Source organism: Nycticebus coucang, chromosome 16 (assembly GCF_027406575.1).
Source record: "Nycticebus coucang isolate mNycCou1 chromosome 16, mNycCou1.pri, whole genome shotgun sequence".
In the NCBI taxonomy this organism is placed as follows: domain Eukaryota; kingdom Metazoa; phylum Chordata; class Mammalia; order Primates; family Lorisidae; genus Nycticebus; species Nycticebus coucang.
Window position 1 is genome coordinate 23,435,948 of NC_069795.1, and position 19,480 is coordinate 23,455,427.

The 19,480-nt window shown below is 37.0% G+C and overlaps 1 protein-coding gene across 2 annotated transcripts in view; it reads right to left on the reverse strand.

The window, feature by feature from the left end:
• Positions 1-19,045, reverse strand: part of NCAM2 (neural cell adhesion molecule 2) — a 488,008-nt gene extending 468,963 nt beyond the window's left edge. For both annotated transcript variants that reach the window (XM_053565686.1, XM_053565687.1), the window contains exon 1: positions 18,677-19,045. In XM_053565686.1, the coding sequence (XP_053421661.1) occupies positions 18,677-18,731 (55 nt within the window). In that variant the 5' untranslated portion in view covers positions 18,732-19,045. The remainder of the gene's footprint in view (positions 1-18,676) is intronic.
• Between the last annotated feature and the right edge of the window lie 435 nt (positions 19,046-19,480).

Genomic DNA, 19,480 nt, shown 5'->3' on the forward strand with positions numbered 1-19,480 from the left:
CATTGAGTGAGTGGGTGAGCAGGATTTTAAGATAAACCTGCCAGATTTCAGACCCTGTGTTCTTAGCCAACATGTAGCCTCTGGCACGGGAGAAAAATGCAAAGCTCAGTGTGTTTTTATACACACAAGCAAAATTAAAAATTCTACAAGTATAATCATCAAAAATTGTGCTTTGATGCTAAAAGAAATTTTTAAAAAGAAATTTAGGTGGAGTAGAATTGAAAATAAAACACATATGTTGAATTACTTGTTTAAGAAATAATTTGGGTCTTGGGTACAAATGTATTCACAGGAAACCACGAACAACTTACGCATGGGAAAGTGTTTCCCCCAGTGCTAAGTAGCCACTGTCCTAATGCCTTGAACTGCCATGTGCTGGCATGAATCCATTTAGCAACCAGCCATTCAGCCAGAATGCTTCAATGACTAGCCCCGTGATGTGAATTCTGAGAATCTTAGAAAGCTATTTTGACTGGTGTCACCAATCCATAAGGAGTAAAAGAAAATCAAATGTTTTAAAGTGGAACCATTCAAGGCTGGTTTTAGAAAAAAGAAAGCGCCTCTCAAAACAGTTTCACTTCCATAAAACTGTAAACCACCCAAGGACAACATTAATAGAAATCACCAAATTTGAACACTCCTAGTTTGATGCACACAAGTGCACTTAGTTATCCTGAATACCCGCAAATATGGAAATGCCATATAAGAAAAACAAAATCAACGCATCTCACATCAAGCTTTTTACATGAATCAATTTGCTCTCTTTGTCATCAGAAATAGAAGCCGATTATCTATTCAGTAATCTTCCAAAGGGGCATGACGATCAGCCACTGATAAATAAGAGATTATGTACAGTTTTATGATCCATTCCCTATTGTGATGTTGGAAATATGTTAAATTTTTTAACAGCTTCCTAACAAGAAATGTTATAATTCACTTATGCAGACCAATGCAAAAGAGGGTATAACGCTATCAGAAACTTAGCTGCCTTCATCTCTGTAATTATAAATTGGGAAACATGAAGTGGAGAATTCAAGCCTGTGCATGCAGCTCAATCACAGTCCCCAAGCTGGAACGCTGGAAAGAAAACATTCATGTTTCAATGCTGATTTTATCTAAATTCACTGAATATTTTTTGATGGAAAATATCATCAATTATGAATAGTTGTTTTCTTAGAGTTTCTTTTTAAAAAATAAGATGAGAGAGCTGGTGAGTTCTTCATTTTGTGTAACAGAAAGACAACAGACATTGCTGTGTAGTCTTGAGAAATTAAAATTGGCTAATTAGTCTTCAGTTATACACAGTGTGAATAATAAGTCCAACGTTTTATAATGGAGTGCATTTTCTTCTTAGAGGCAAAAATCAGCAAAGAACAAATCACATAAAATATTCATGAATTTCAGTACTAACGAGAGTAATGAAACAAATATGGCAAACATTTTGATATATAGCATTGAAACATTTTCATACAGCATAGAATAGTTATCCAAAGTTGTCGTATCTGTATACATTTAGACTGGGTAGGTATAGATCTATTTATATACACAAATATGTATACTTATATATATATATACACACATCTATGTACACATCTACATAACATATTGACATACAATTGTAATATATTTTATGTAATATTTTCTCCATTTGGCCATTCGGAAAACACAGTGTAGTAAGAGTTATCTGGCAAAAGTTGCTAATCAAAAAAAGGAGAAATTACAGAGCATGCATATAGTTTCATACGCCCAGTGCCTCAACCCTTTATTTGTACTCATCTCCTTTTTAAATCACCGTGCAATTTTGGCAATTTTGGGTAGAAACTGCAGGGGCAAGGAAGTGGAGCTGCTCACAGATTGTTCAAGGCGCAAACCCTGATCAGTAAATCTACATGATCACTCACATGTCGATATTTAATATTTAACCTGCCTCAGCAGCCAATTTCAAATCAATACTCCAATTTTCAGTTTCAGTTTCTCTCTCTAAAATAGATCCTGGTTCCCATTTATAATTATTAACTTATTCTTCCTCTTCCAGGACTCAAATGAATGTTTTTCTCCTTAGCTTCCTTAAACTGCAGAACACTATTCTCCTGTTTAATCCAGAAAATAAAACAAAAAACAACTAAATATGTTTTTCTTTAACATTTTTAGCTAATTTTACATTATAAGCTCCTGGAGGGCTATTCACGTTCTGCAATTTGGTTTATTAAAAAGTTATTACCATCTCTCTGCTGTACATTGAGGACTACCCCTAAGCGTTTTACAGAAAGGGAGGCCCTGAGACCTTCCCAATCAAAGGAAGCCAGCATTCAATCCTCACCTTGGCCAATACATAGCTATTTGGCCTCAGGAAAATTTCTTTCTTCATGCCTTCATTTCCTTATTTGTGAAATTTTAAGTAATAAAAAAAGTACACGGAGGCTCTGCTCCCTTAGCTCAGTGAGTAGCGTGCTGGGTGGCCACAAACACCGAGGCTGATGAGTTCGAGCCCGGACCAGGCCTGCTAAACTGCTAAACAACAATGACAACTGCAAGAAAAAAAATAGCCGTCAGTTGAGGCGGGCACCTATAGTCCCTGCTACTTGGGAGGTGGAGGCAAGAGAATCGCTTCAGCCCAAGAGTTTGAGGTTGCTGTGAGCTGTAACGTCACTGAACTCTGTACCGAGGGCAACATATGAGACTCTGTCTCAGAAAAAAAAAGGTGTATGGATATAGGTGTTCAATAAACTCAAGCATAATCATTTGCTTGAGACTCTGTCTCAGAAAAAAAAGAAAAGGTATATGGATATAGGTGTTCAATAAACTCAAGCATAATCATTTGCTTTGGACAGTGACGAGGACATAGCATGTTATAAAGAGAACTTAGTACTCTTATCTTACCATCATTCACAAACTTAGCAAGAGTAAAACTATGCATAGGAGTGCTCATGGATTCCTTTCATGGTGACCTGGCAAAAAGAAGATAACTCTTTTGCCAGCCAGCCTGAGTTCAGACTGCAACTTTTTCGCTAAGTAGCTTTGCCAGCTTGGCAAGTCATTAAATCTCTTCATGTTCCTATCTACAAAAGAGAATCAACCTCAAAAGTAAGTCTGAAGCATTATTGTAAGCTCACACAGGCAAAGCACATAAAAACAGTACACCGTTAAGCACTTCATAAATGTGGGCTTTGATGTTTTTTACATTCTTTGCCAAAATAGGTCTTTTTCAATATTCCTGTGGCAGACACATTTCACTGCGCTGTTATCCCTCCTTCATCCTCCCTTAGGAGATGGACATTGATTGGATTGGCCACTTACGCGCTTCAAGGGCTATTGCTTCATCAGCAATAAAAGAGCTAATTTGTAACAAGAAATCATTAGTTTAGGAGTGAGGATAGGAAATAATTCTAGACAATGAAAACTGAGGAAAGTCAGCTAAACAACAGAATTTTTTCTTCAATGGAAGGCAATGAAAAAAATACACACACACCTTAGAGATATTGCCATTTTGGTTCTAAAGCACCTCAGTAAGGGAAAAAAGTAATAACGTAAGTTACACAAATTTTTGGTTTCCCAGTGCATATAAAAGTGATATTTACACAACACTATAGCCTATTAATTGTTCAATAAAAGGGTGTCTACATGTATGTACCTTAATTTAAAAATATTTTATTGCTAAACACTGCTGATGATCTGTGCCTTTGGTGAGTCATAATCTTTCCGCGGGTGGAGGGTCCACTGTGGATCGCTGCTGAGTAATCGAATCAGGGTTGTGGCTGCTGAATAATATCCCGGCTGTGGCAATTTCTTAAAATAAGATGACAATAAGGTCTGGTGCACTGATTCTTTTTTTATGAAATATTTCTCTGTGTTATTCAATGCTGTTTGATAGTATCTTACCCACAATAGAACTTACTGCAAAATTTGAGTCAATGTTTTCCATTCCTGCTATTGGTTTATCAACTAACTTTAAGTAATAATCCTTTATTGTCATTTCAACAAGGTTCACAGCATCTTCACCCAGAGTAGATTTTCACCTCAAGAAACCAGTTTTTTTTTGTTTGTTTTGCTTATCCATAAGAAACAGCTCCTAGTGCATTAATTTTTATCATGAGATTGAAGCAATTCGGTCACATCTTCAAGTTTCACTTCTAGTTCTAGCTCTCTTCCAAACTGTAGTTATTTTCTCCATCAAGGTCTTGAGCCCCTCAACACAATCCATGAGGGCTGGAATCAAGTTCTTCCACACTCCTTGGAGTATTCAATCTTCCTGTGAATCACAAATATGCGTCTAGAATGCTGAACACTTTCAAGGAAGTTTCATTTGATTTTGCCCAGATCCATCAGAGGAATCACTGATTGTGGCAGCTAAGGAAATGTATTTCTTAAATAATAAAGACTAAATCACTCTTTGACTCAAGGGCTAAATAATGGATGTTGTATTCACAGGTATGAAGACAGCATTAACTTTTCACAACTCCACTAGAGATCCTGATTGACCAGATGCACTCTCAAAGAGCAGTAATATTTTGAAAACAATCTTTTTTCCTGAGCAGTAGTTCTCAACAGCAGGCTCACAATATTCTATAAAGCATGCTGTGAATGCTTTATTTCTGCATTTACAGAGCACAAGCAGAGTACATTTAGCACTAACTCCTAATGGCCCTAGGATTATCAGAATGGTAAATCAGCACTGTCTTCAAGTTAAAGTCACCAGCTCTTTAACAATACAGCCCTATCCTTTAAATCTTTGAAGTTGGGCACTGAACTCTCCTCTTTAGTGGTGAGCGTCATAGATGACATCTTCCAGGGGAAGCTGCTTCATTCAGTGGTTCTCAACCTTCCTAATGCCACAATGTATTTTCATTGTTATAAAGGGGTCGTGAATTTGTTCTTCTTCTCTTTGTCCCTAAAAGCACCCTAAACTGATTTAATTTCACTATGAAAGCATTCAGTAAGTCAACTGCAAACTGATGATTTATTAAATTGTTAGTAAGTATACGTCTCCTAAGAGAAGACATTCAAACATAGAGCTTATATTTAAATATCGATGTTGTACAGTCCTTAATGAATGATACTAGCTTCAACAATAAAGTTGTCCGACCTTAACAACCACCCCAAGCCCCACACTAACCTCTCTAAATCTTGTTGGTTCTCCACTCTAATTAATATGTTAATCTGATCAGATTGACTCATTTACTAACTGGCACTCACTAACCTGGATTTAAGCTTTCAAAACAAATAACCAGATGATATGGCAATGCTATTCCCTTAATTTTTTGAAGAACTTCTGTACTAATTTCCAAAAGGGCTATCGTAATTTATCTTGCCAAAAATAGACAAGGCTCCCCTTTCTCTACACCCTCACCAGCATTCATCTTTTGTCATTTTTTAAACAGCTATTCCAACAGGTGTGAGGGGATACTCAGTGTGGTTTTTAATTTGCATTTCCCTGATGATTAAGGACGTTGAAAGTTTTTTTTCATAAAACTGTTGAACATTTTTATGTCTTCTTTTGAAAAATATCTATTCAGATCTTTTACTCACTTGGTAAATTGGGTTATTTTTTCTCTTGCTGTTGAGTTTCTTATGTGAATATATTTTGTATATTGACCCCTCATCAGAGGTATAGTTTGCAAATATTTTCTCCATATCATGGCATAGGTTTTCTCTTCACTCTTTCCATTGCTTCCTTTGCAACATTTTGTCCGATACAATCCCTTTTGTCTGTTCTGGCCTGTGCTTTTGAGTTCGTATGACCCAGCAACCCCACTTCTGGTAGATATTCAGAGGAAATGAAATCAGTATGTCTAAGAGACATCTGCACCTCCATGGTCATTGCAGCATTATTCACAATAGTGAGGATATAGAATCAACCTAACTGTCCATCTATGGGTGAATGGATAAAGAAAGCATGATATGTAAATATATGAAAATGTACATAATACCTCTCTTTCCCTGTCTTTCTCTGTGTATATATAGTATATACTCTCTATGTATGTAAATACTATTCAACTTTTAAAAAAAATAAAACCCTGTCATTTGTGACAACATGGATGAATATGAAAGACATGTATGCTATTAAAATAAGCCAGGCTCAGAACGAAAAATACTTTTTGAGCTCACCTGTATGTGAAATCTAAAAACATTGATCCCATTGAGGAGAGAGTAGCACCGAATGGTAGATTCTCAGAGCTGGACGGTAGGGTCCATGCAGAGATGTCAGTTACAGGGCACAAAGTTTTAGTTAGACAGGATGAATAGATTCTGGAGATGTGCTGCACAACATGGTGAGGTGAGTTTATACCATGTGCCCTTGAAAACAGCTATGGCATTGGATCTTAAATACTCTTACTACAAAAAAAGATAACTATATGAGGTGATAGATGTGTTAATTAGCTTTATATAATAATTTCCCAATGTACACATGTGTCAAAATATCACCCTTATGCTGGAACATATACAATTTTTATTTGTCATTTATACCTTACGGAGCTGGTAGTGGGGTGAGGGGAAATAAATGACCAGTAAAAAAAATGATATACCCAGGGATTTGGAGGTTGCTGTGAGCTGTGTGATGCCACGGCACTCTACCGAGGGCGATAAGGTGAGACTCTGTCTCTACAAAAAAAAAAAAAAAATGATATAAACCTGAAGGTGATAAATACTACTAGTGACTTCTTTCTTCACTCTGCAATTTCTCATATGTCAAGCAATCATGCTTTTTTAGACAATTTAGAATGAGTAGGATTTTAGAACCAACTATTTCTATTTCCAAATCTTTTTTTTTTTTTCAGTTTTTTTTTCAGGTTTTTCATGTATTATAGTCTACATGCCTTTTATGAAATTCTATTCCTCCATATGTAAAATAATAGTTCATAATTCCTTTACATGTTTTGAATAAAAAAAGAAAGTAACCCCTCTGGAAAAGCCCTGCAGAGCAGCTGAGGGGTTTTCTTCCTTTATTCAGTGAATGAACCAAATGCTTGTAAATAAACATTGTTCACTGAGGAAACAATGTTGCTAGCAACCATTCAAGGTATTATTGGACATCTTCTCCCCTTATCTGTATGTAACTTTGTCAAATTTTATTCAAACTCTTTGAACATCTGGCAGAACAACCCACATCTCCATTCTCCTTTAGCTGATGAATTACCCTCCTTGAAACAAAATAGCAATTGATCCTTACTATGCATGTTTACTTTATCACTCAACCTCAGCTCTCTGCCTGCATTTTGTTTTAGGGGATTAGAAAGTATTTGGAAATCACAGTTAGTAAAAGACATTTTCTACTTATAAAAAATTAACCTCTTCTCATCACACACCAACATTCGCGTCCATCCTCGGAGACAAGCAGACTTATCAGGGAAGTGAAAGGTGGAGATGGGAGCCAGTTGAGAAGGAAGAATGGAGACAGCATTGAGTCCCCTTTCCTGCCATGGTCATAGTTTTAATCCCTTGATTTTCTTGGCAAGAAGGGGGTTCGTTCTGCTTAGAGAAGTCACTGTTCCCCAAACAATTGCTGCATTAATGTACAGTGTAGCAAGAAGAGTATTTTTAATAAAATGTTTCATTATAATAGAAATGAAACAGGGACTTGAAAGCAGAAACACATTAGCAACTTAGTATATTGCATAATAGCTTGGAATTTTGTAATAAGAAGTGTTATTTTAATAACGTGAGAACACTAAAGTTGAACATTTTACTTCCATTTCGCATATAGTTGTGAAAGTGTTCATAAAGCCTAGAGGATGGCCTAATGTCATTTAATAACCTATGTTGAGTTTTGTTTTTAAATTGCAGACCACCTGTGACCCCCCCAGAGGTAGAAAGCATTAACGTGGGGTTTCGAAAGGGGCTTTGAAACAAAATGACTCTTCTAGACAACCAATTCAAGTGATTATAAAGGCTGTGGCATTTCAGGAGGAAAATTAAAGTGAAAATGGATAAATCAGAAGCAATAGTCATATCTTTAATTGCAAACTGTGTTTCAAGTTAGAAGCGGCATAGACAATAATGATAACATTAATGGATAAACAGTAGGTAGACAAATAAATAGGTGATAAAAATGTTTTGCAGAACCTGAAAGTGGACTCTGTATGATTCATGTAAATGCTTTTATCACTGAATGAGACCTCGGGTTCATTATAAAAAATGAAAAAAATATAACCGTCAGACAAAAGAAGATTTTTGAGGTTAAATAAAATTTCTTTATAAAATGACAGCATTCAAGTGCCTGTTGAAAAAAAACTATCAAACAGATTTTCTTACTTCTCTTCCCTCCCAATATGTACAGTTTAGAATTGGTTTCCAATAAGCACTGAATGAATACTCAACTTTTAATTAACCGTGTGGAATTATCTTGATTTTGAGGACTTTAAATCCTTGCTTTAATGACATATCCGACATTTACTTTTGGTAACATCTAACCCAGCTAATTATACCATTATCCACATGCCTTATCCTTCTCATGTAATTTGTATGTTTCAGCATATATATTGAAGACATTTGAAAACCCAACCACATAACTATCTCCTATGGTTCAGCTAAGGCTTCAGTAGAACAAATCACAAAAAGACTTAAGTTTGCCTTATTCCTAGACTAGTACATTTTCAGTGAGGAGATAAGATCAGGGATAAAGCAGGTCATCTTTGCCACTCCCTCTACATTAATCACTGTCGTGTTATTACCACGTAGATATTCATATATGTATTGAATGTGCCACTTTCATGCCAGTAAATAAACTAAGTGTATAAAATAAATACACAGACCAATAGATAGTGTATTTTCAACAAACCAAATCATGTTCCAAAGGCAGAAATAAATGTATTTTTTAAAAGTCAGTCAATTTTGTTCACTCCTAATGGGTAATATTTACATATTCATTCAGCACATAGTTACTGAGCATCTACTATGTTCTAGGAATACACACAGAATTTTCAGTGATCTCTATTCAAGTACACTGCATCTAGTGGCCAACCATCAGGGAGAGGCACGCTTGCTCTCGTAGGATTCACAGTGTGGCAGTTTACAGCAGAGTAGAATCCACGAACCCTCTCATCTTTGGCTCTCCAATGCCTTCAACAATGACTTGTGTGTAGTAGGCAATTAATTTTTATTCATTGAAAGTAATGACTTAAACTGAGTCTTAAAGAAAAAAAAATAAAATGGCTGAATCGCCATAGGCTTTGAGTCCAGGAATTCTGGGCATGGTACATGGACATTTTGTGTACAAAATAATGAGCAATGAGGTTGAAAAAACAGGATTGTGCTAATTAACAAAATGTAAAAGTATCGATAGTTCTAGGTCAGGAACTCCCAAATAACTTAAGTGGAAGGTAGCCCTCTAATTAATGGCATCCTAAAAAGAGTCCAAAAGTAACTTTGAAGACTATCACGATATAAGCCATGTACAGTACCAAAAAGAAATCTCTGATAATTGTTTCGTGGGTTTGAATAAAAGAAACATTTAGGTAAAATTAGAGACATTATCATAGGAAAATGTAGTGTTAGCTAGAGTAAAATATTTATATCACATCCTGGCCACACCATTTTTTAAGTCTTCTTGACCAATTATTTTCACCTATTTGAGGTTCATTTTCCCATATTCCAAATGACAATAGTTTGGGGAATTCAAATAGTAAAATTAAAGTTGACTAAAGATGTCTGTTTGGCAGTTACTGTGTCTCACGGTGCTAACTATGTATATATACATGTAAATGTATACATATGCATACATATAGAGTTTATATAGTACAACAGTTAGCTTTAGACAATTCAAAAGTTCGATCTGGTGTCAAGTGTTAGTATACAATCTGCAATAGGTGGTGTGAAGCCAGTTATTCTATGCTAAAGGGTAGAGAAAAGAATAAGTAGGATGGAAAAAACAGTTTAATTTCAGATGGTATAAAAAAGAAAGTAGTTTATCTTAAGTAAATACATTTAAAAAATTAAAAGCATGTAAATATCACAGAACAGTATTTTGATAAATTATGTGGAGCATATGTATATTTTGTATAATATATATATATATATATATTTTTTTTTTTTTTTTTTTTTTGCAGCTTTGGCTGAGGCCAGGCTTGAACCTGCCACCTCCAGAATACGGGGCCAGCACCCTACTCCCTGAGCTGAGCCACAAGCGCTGCCCATATCTTATATTTTAATCTTCACATAAACTGTGTTCAGTATTCTGCCTTGCATGACACTTACAAAGTTACTACTAGATCATGAAAATGCAATGCTCTGCTCGGGCAACATGTTCAATATTTGTGATTGGTAGGTAATAATAATCAGAAAAAAATTAAGTGGGACAATAAAATTAATCAGAAAGCCTAGTATCAGAAGTATTAGAAAACTCATTGAGAATGAACAAGTATCTGCTATAGAAAAAAATGTCTACAAGTCTTCTCACTAATATTTAAAGTAATACATTGGGACCGACACATAGTATAACATAGATTTCAGCCATATAAGATTGGCTTATTTCACTACTAGGGATATGCATTTCTGCTGTAATAACATATTCGCATCTGTGAAAATGTCTGGTGTCTGCAAAATTTTGCAGTAAAAAATAATCGTAGTCTACAGAAGAAGACAAGATTAGAAGGCAAACATTAAAAACCTGCAGAAATTTGGAACAAAGCACTAACAAAATTAATGAAAATCGAATTAAAATCCTAGCACGGTTAATCCTCTAATGGTATTTGTACCTAGCTTTTGCATCTTCCTTCAAGATGTAAGGCCTGAAGGGTCTTAGCTTTATAAGGCAAACTATGATCCACAGTGTAGCTTTTAAAAAATAAAAATGAAGTAAACAAAAGAACAAAACAACATAAATACGAAATGACTTCCAGATTTGTTCACCTGCACTCTCAATTTTGCCAGATGCAATACTGTGCTGGAAAGCAGCACGCCCTTCAGCTGCTAAACAAACACTTACACTAAAGGAAGGTACTTGAGTTGATTTGCCTCCCACATTGTTCTTGATGTCTTCACGGGTTCCTTAGACTCTCTCTTAATTGTGAGAACGTTTGCAATTCAGCACTTAAAAAGTAAGGAGCTGAGAAAATCATTATCTCCCATCACCCCGCTTCTTACTAATGTAACAAAGTACAGTGAATCAAAAACATTCTGCAAAAAGGCTTCATTGTAGCCCACACGTGCTTGATGATCTGTTGCTATCAATATGGGTATCAGCCCATAGAACCTATTTAAAAAGTTTATGTCAATCAGTCACTCTCAGTCTCAGGAACATCATTTCTAAAATGTGATGTTTTCAGGATTAAATGAGATACGAGTAAAAACATGCAGCACAGGTCCCTGGCAACAGAGAAGGTGCTCAAAATATGAGGTGCTCAAAAATATTAGGTTCTTTGTCCTCCTTCAGACACTAATAAAAAAATAAATTCAACTCTATATATTCAATCCCTCCCAAAAATCAGTTTTGTTTTAAGTTATTAAAGTTCCTCACCCCCCCTTAGATTTCTTTTTTGGTTATTTCATTTTAGTTTGTTTTTGGACTACCAGGAATAAAAAGACAAAGAAGAAAAGAAGCTACGGATAAAGGAGAGAAAATTATTTAAATGAAGATGTTAAAAGAACAAATTTTACCTACATGCTTTTGAGATTTCACCGAAAATTCCAAACATATATAATAATAACAATATTTAAAATTACTAATGGGAATGGAAGAAGGCGCAAAAGTCAGCTATGAAACGAAGGTAGAGAAATGATTCGGAAGAAGTGATAAAAATGATGAAGTTTGCACTTTAAAATTCATTACAATTACTTTTAGCTAGATGTACCACAGATATAGGAAACTTAACATTTAATTTTTGAAAACAATTTTTTAATGCTTAAAATAAGTACAGTTTTTCATATTTACTTCTGTATGTCTACTAACAGACTACCTTTTAGTTAAATGGACTTTAAAGTTCAGGTGCTGCCTTGCTCCCAATTTCTCAGCTTGAATGTATCCTAAGACCCATTAATCCTTCCACAGAAACATATGTCATGTTCGTTCACTCCCTTCCCCTTGTCCTGGTCTATCCAACACATATGGGCAATAAATCAAATGAAACTTTAACCATGTTATTTTCCTACCAAACAATGGCTCCCAAAGATCTACACAAGCGTCAAATTCCAGCTTAGCCTCCCGTTCCCACTAATATTTCCATAATTGAGTACAAGGACTCACCTTTCCAAAACCTTTAATGTATCCAAATGAAGCCTTAAACTGGCTTCATTAAATTGGATTACTTCTATCTTCTGAACATTTTCCTCTTCTCCTATAATTTGTTCATCCATTTTGTTCTCCTTGTATTTTCTTTGCCTACTTTCACCATGCTGAGCCCTCTCTGCTCACCATGGGAGTGGCAAGGTACTGTCCAGCTCGGCTTTGGACATGTCCTACATTCAAATTTTCCCTTCCTGGCCAAGCAACTTTAGACCAATCTTTAGATTTTCATGACTCATAGCCCTCATTGTGTACAAAGAAGATAAAACTAGGATAATACTTAAGATGATCTCATTGTAGGTATTGTACTCCAAAGAACTTACTTAGACTTATTTTTAGTTAATATGATACTTTTTTCCATTTTCCACCATTTCATAGTTTATTAATCTCTCAAAAGTTTATTTGGCCTTTCAAATTTATATTTTTTGCCTTCTCAACTATCAATATTATATTCTATACACCACCCCCTCCCTATATACATGCAAATCTTCAAACAAATATATCAAATACATTTAAAAAAATAGGCATTCAACCAGAAGTAGAAAATCTACTTCTAATTCCAGGTAACTACTAACTATAACTGACGCATAGGAAAGTCAGATGATTCCTCTGTACCTCGATGCCTTTCTCCAGAAAACAAAGGTAACAATGTCTTAGATACGTGATGACCGTAAGTTGCAAAGTGATGAGAAGCACTCTGAACAACAGGTCTACACCCTTGTAAGGTGTTGAGATTACACTCACTGTAAGGCCTCAACAAGTGTTTATTAATCAATTAACGGACAAAAATAACACACAATTTAAAGTCTGTTCCTTTTTGCTGAAGACAAGTTAGATTAATTTTTAAAACCCCATGAACAACTTTAGTGTTAGGAAAACAAGAACTTACGGAGACCAGAGACTTAGTAACCCTTTTGCTTTTCTTTTTGATCTTTAATAAGTCACTTAACCTAATTGTTTGCCCATCCTAAGCCTCTTGATGCCTAATACCTTCCTGATGCTGACCCATGGAAAGGCTTCACAATCTAAAAAAGCAACCCAATCCTCAAGACCGTGTACTGCCATCTGCTGGAAAATTATAAAAATAAATATATATTCTATCACTGCCACTAAAAGTGGCGCCTCCTGGAGTTGTTCAGGCAACGTAGGCAATTGTTCCTAGTAATGCTGCCTCCTGAGATGCCTGGGACACAGCCGTTGTTCTATAAATGTTAGGTAAATAAGTAAACGATGAATGAGTCATTTTATTAATGACTTAGGTAGTTCATTCACTCAATATTTCTTCTTAATACAGAGCAGCTTGTGATGACTTTTTTATTAAATAAATGAGATGTTTTTAAAACCACAGTCAAATTTAAAGGCTTGCATATTATTAACAAACATAAGCAGTGCCTGACATAGTGGTGTAACATTTATCAAGGTACCTACGTGCCTATTATAACAGTCACTCCCCATGGCTGAGCATCAAGACCAACTAGTCAAACAGTTTTGTATCAAATTTTCGAATAAGCATATAGTGGGTCTAAGAGTTTAAGTTGCTTCTTCACAGTTAAGACTTTTAGTAATCTAGGTATTCAGTTTCAAACTCCAGTGCTCTTCTCCTTCCACTAATAATTCCAACAAACAAAATGGAGCCAAGAAAAAAATTGATCAATTCATCTGAAATTCTTTAAACTCTCTTTGACTGTTATATTTATAAATTTTCTTAAAATTCCCTATCATTCATTTTAATCGTTTAAATTCAGGCAAGTCTATTTTATTACATCATCGCTTTCTAAAATGTTTTGTCTTGTTAGTGGCATAAGAGAACATGTGTAACTAGAAAATATATTGAAAGCTATTTGGGACTAGCAGTATTATTGTAACTATAAATAGTTAAAAGTTATTAAAATATTGGGGATGGTGCCTGTGGCTCAAAGGAGTAGGGCGCCGACCACATATGCCGCAGGTGGCAGGTTTAAGAACCCAGCCCTGGGCAAAAACTGCAAAATAAATAAAATAAAAGTTATTAAAATATATAAAAGAGTACCATAGAGAAGCACTTCTATATGCTGAACAATTAAAGCTAGTTTGGCTCTATCAAGTGCAGGAATATTATGTTTAATAAAAGCATAAAAGCATGGTCTCATCTTCAAGTGTTCTCATATCATGTAATTTGCAAAATTTCAACTAATATATAATCTTTTAAATAGACCTTTCCCCAATTGGGATTGTATAAAGGGCACAAGGAATTTAGAACTTAGGGCAATAAAACTTGAAAAATAATGATATTAACTTGATAAGAATGTTAAAATTATGAAAATAATTTTGCACACACCAACGCTGAGAGGATTAATTTTATTTTGGACCAACAAATAAAATAAATAAAAGCAATTCAGACCTGCTCTACTACTTATCAAGCACTTTTCTTCATGCTCTCAAAAGTTCATTGCTATGAGAAATGACCCTGAAAACAGGTAAGTTAAAATGGTTTCCCAAATGTCAGAAGCCAGACAAAACAGCAGGGCTAGTTCCAGAGTCTTCAGATTGTCGATCCTGTTAGCTATTTGCACTGCTTCACACAAGGACACAGGCAAAAACTAATGACACTGTTCAGCTTGGTCACTAGCCTCAATTTCAGCCATTCATTTCTCAGTCTCCTTACAGACTTAGCTCTACTTTGAAAGAAGGCCATGTTATTTACAAAATTACATGAAGTTTGACTTTCTTATGGTAATGAATGAGGTTCTTTTGCTTCTTTGGCAGAATATTAGCCCCATGTCATTGAAAAGACTCATTTGACACTCCAGATCCACCAACTTCTCTTCTTGCTTTATGGACTCAGATTTGGCATTGGACATCAAGTGAGAAAATGCTATGCTTAACTCCTCTGACATAAAGTATGGAGAGAAATCCTCTGAGGTATTTATTGACAGCAAGGATATTAACTTGCAAAGCCCATCAAATGAGTGAGCAGTTGATGTAACAGAAACCTTGCACAAATAGGCTAATAATCAAAAATTAGGGGAGGGTAGACAGAAAAACAAACAAAAAAAAGAATAAGAAAAGCTGTAACCATGTACAGCTAGACAGCAGATCAGTTTATGGAGAGCTCTCCTTTAGACCTGAAACTAACAGACACCCACACACCTGTGCTCTATTTTTAGAATATAAATTTCTCTAATAAACAATGACTTACTAGCACATAACCAGAAAGAATAACCGTCAGCAGATGCCTGGTTTAACTAATTAACTGGGCAATTCTCCCCACCTCTCCCCATGATTTTGGCCTGGGTTAGTGTTCTAACTATGCATGTCTGAACTGGATCGCAGGAGAGACGAATACCACTATTTTTACCTTAAAGTTTAATAAAGCAGTGCTTGTATTTCACATATGTGAACATCCAAGAGTAGATGTTTGTCAATCATAGTTGAATAATGTTTAAAAAAAGAGAATTAATTATTTAGAAAATGAGACATTATCAGAAAAGCTAGCCATATATATTACAGTTTAGGAATTTGAATGTAGAAAGATCCAAACAGCAAATATACTGTTGATCTGAGATTCAGGTTACCACTTGAGATCAATGATGACAGAGGCGATGACCAAGTTTTGAATACCAAGGGAAAATAATTGCGAAAGTTACAGAGTCACAGAATTTCCCTTCCATTTACGATTACATTCAGACTCGACAAATTCCAACCTTGCCTCATTAGATATTAATCTTACAGTGGAAATGAGAGGCTTTTAATAGAATATTTCTGCCACACACACACACGAAACGGTTTTCACTACAGTAGAACAATAGGGCTGTGTTGAATGTTAGGAGTAAAACCATCAGGCCTCGTTAGCTAATTATAGTATTGGCATTCACTGAAGTTAGTCACTTTCTCACTTGTGTCATTTTCTCCTATTCGAGGGCTACAGTTCAAAACGTTTTGACTACTTAAAAGGCAATACATCATTGTTGCCTTTTCCCAATCTAACTGCACACCACTTTCCAAAGCAATAGCTTCAATCATGCTTCATAAAATCCCCTGAAAGTATATTGTGGGAAACATAAATCAGCAAGCTGGGATTTTAGTATTTCTAAGGCAAGCCCAGGGATCACCGACTGCAGGTTTTTCCATAGCCTCATTTAAAAAAATAAAATTATGAGTTACAGTAGATATATATTTAAAAAAAAAAAAAAAAAAAAAAACAGCTCCCAGTAGTATCTGAGGTCGCCGCTGCATCCTTAATTAGAGAACAAAACACCAGCATAAACAAATCGGGCTCCAGAAGGAGCATTTTTGTTTCCAAGAACCTCTGACTTCATTAAGACACATAGCACAGAGTACTACATGCTCCTTTTCACAAAAGCGAGGTCTCTCTGATATGCATCTGTGTCTCTAGGAGTGCCATGCATTTTGAAATGGTACTAGATAGAGAAATCTTCTGTACGAGGATACTCTCCTACTCTGTTTCATCAGAGTGAAAATGGGCTTTCCTCCAGACATGCTTCAGTCTCAGAGCCCCTCTTTATAACCACTTTGTATTCTGAATTAGAATATAAATCAGCTCAATTGCAATTTCACAGGGACACAACACATATATACCCCATTTACACATTTCTATGTGTAGCATTTAAACCCACCTAGCTAAATATTCCTAGATTTCCTTTCCATCCCTAAATTCCAACACACTTAGCCTCTGCAATGATAAATTCCAAGATTGCACAACTGAGATCTTTTTCTTCTCCAAATCACTCACAATGTAATCATAAGTCAGCATAAACTGCCTTTCTGCTAAGCCCCCATCTTTCTCCAAACTATCTACATTTACTTAATTGCAGTTGTATTTTAACTGAATTTTCAGGGACTGTTTCTTAGTATTCAGAAATAGCTATCTATATTATAAATGAACAGTTAAACACAAGCAGCAGCTTTCCAAAAATCAACGCAACAAATCTGCAGGGGCATCAGCGTGTGTTGATCTTTGCCATAAGACCTATTGAATTAACAGATTGGGTTAATATTAGCTTCAAAGGGACACAACTACAATTTTGCTAAGAATGAAACATTTTGTACTCTTGATATTAGCAGCACGGTACCACAACACTTCACAAACCATAGCAGTATCCAGCGTTTGCATTCTGATTTTCCAACATAGCATCTACATCCCAATCGTGTTTCATCAGCCACTAACGTTATAGCCTTGGGGAGAAGGGCAGAGAAAGGAAGGTTTCACATCCAAAAATGTCAAGCCCTGCTGAAGAATGATAGAAAGACTGTGGAAGTGCAGAAACCACCATTTCTGGCTTAAAATGGAGTTCTACCACCCCCTGCTGGACCAAATGAGCAATACAGAAGTGGCTAAAAAATGCTTAGAATTGAATATAGTAGAGATATTTTAACTTGTCTTGTAATTTATTATTTTCTTGAAAAAAACCATTTCCATGCTACACCAATAATATAACATACTCTGCTATTATTGAACTAATTATTGAACTAAATAGTGCTATTTTCATTTTCCTTAAAGACTTCCACCAAATGTCATGTTTTAGCATTTCGTCTCCCTAATCAAATGTCCAAACTTGTCTGGACAGTTGAACATGCTTTCATTTATTGTAAATATATTTTATGTGAATGTGCTGTATCTACACAAGCAGATAAATTCATATCTATCTCCACACAGACAAACGGAGTTAGCTTCTACAAATTCTCTCTCAGGTTATTCTACTGGACTATTCATTTTTTTTCTTTTAGAGGTAAAAGCTCCCATCACGAATTCTCCACAACCCCCCAAATCTCTTCTGGGTGCAATTACAATATAATATTATAAAATTCTTCAACCTTGCTGTATTAGTAAGATGTTGGGAGGTGGAAGGGGCATTCAAAAATGAATGACTGCAACACAGCCCTAATTTTATCCATTTGCTTTCTCGCACTCACCATCCATTGCCCCCTCTCTTAGTTTACAACAGACATAAGCCATCAACATTCACCTCCTGGTCAGAAATTAGGGTCTTAGGAAAGAAGGAAAAAAAGTCTTCAAAAATTGAATTTCTTGCCCACAACAGATATTTTACAAATGAGTTTAAACGTTGATAGTTTTTCCTGCTCCTGAAAAACACCATCGTGTCCCTTCCTTCCACAACCCCAAATATCTGTTAATACACATTAACATACTTATCCAATTTTTGATAATGAAAAATAAGAGAAAACCAAAATCCCAGAAAAAGCAGCAGTTTGCCTGGCTCTCCTGCTCCTTGATCCCCATCTTCGGTTCTGTATTTTTTTTTTCTTCTCTTTTTTTAAGGGTCTCAACAAAACAGATACAATTTTAGGGGCAGCTAAGAGAAAGAGCGAAAATAACAACCACCATAATAACTGCAAGTTTAGTTCTTTCCTTTCATTCTTCCTGTGCCACCCTCTTGCCTCTCTTGGACGGGTGAAAGGGGGAGGGAAGGTAAATGCGATAAAGCGCCACACTCCTACCTTGCCCGCTACTGACAAGCAACCCGAGCAGGTAGAAGGAGAGGAGGAGGCTCATGTTCAGGACGTGACACCGGTGGACAGTTTCAAAGTTATTAAGTCCAGCCCTGGAGAGAGAACCTTCCGCTGCCCTGGCCGCCTCTGCGAGAACCGCCGCCGCTCCGGGATGCCCCAGCCGCCCGCAGCCCGCGCGCTCCTGCTCGCAAAGTGACTGCAAGCTCCGCTCTTGCCGCACTATATCCAGGCAGCGGCGGCGGCGGCGGCAGCGGCGGCAGGAGCAGCAGCAGCGGCCGCCGCGGCGGCAGCAGAGCCGGGCGGGGAGGGAGGCGGGGGCGGAGGCGCGGGGAGGGGAGGCGCGGCCGAGGAGTATCCCTCCGCGCCGCACCGCGGCCGCTTCCCACCAATCGCGCGTCCCCCGGATTCGTCCGCAGTCGAGCTCCCAGCAACGAGTTCGGTCCCGGGTGCCTCCAGCTAGGGGTGCCGCCGCGATCCCGCTGGCAGCAGGACGTCCTCGAGTAAGGGCGCCATCCGCCTGCCAGCCATCTGCAGGGAGATGAATGCCTTTGGGCCGAGCAGGGGGAGGGCAGCCTCGAGCACCCCCACGGCTGCCGGCCACTTCGGGGAAGCTGAGCGGATGCCGATGCTGCAGGCGGCTGCCGGGCCCAGCTCCCCGAGCGCGCCTGAGCGCAGCCGGCGCGGGGCAGCTGGTGTAGCTCGCAGCTTTCGTTCCTCTAAGGGCGTGGGAGGAGGAGGATTCTATATCTCTCCCAGGTCCTCTCTCAGACCTGGAACCGCCTGGCACCTTGC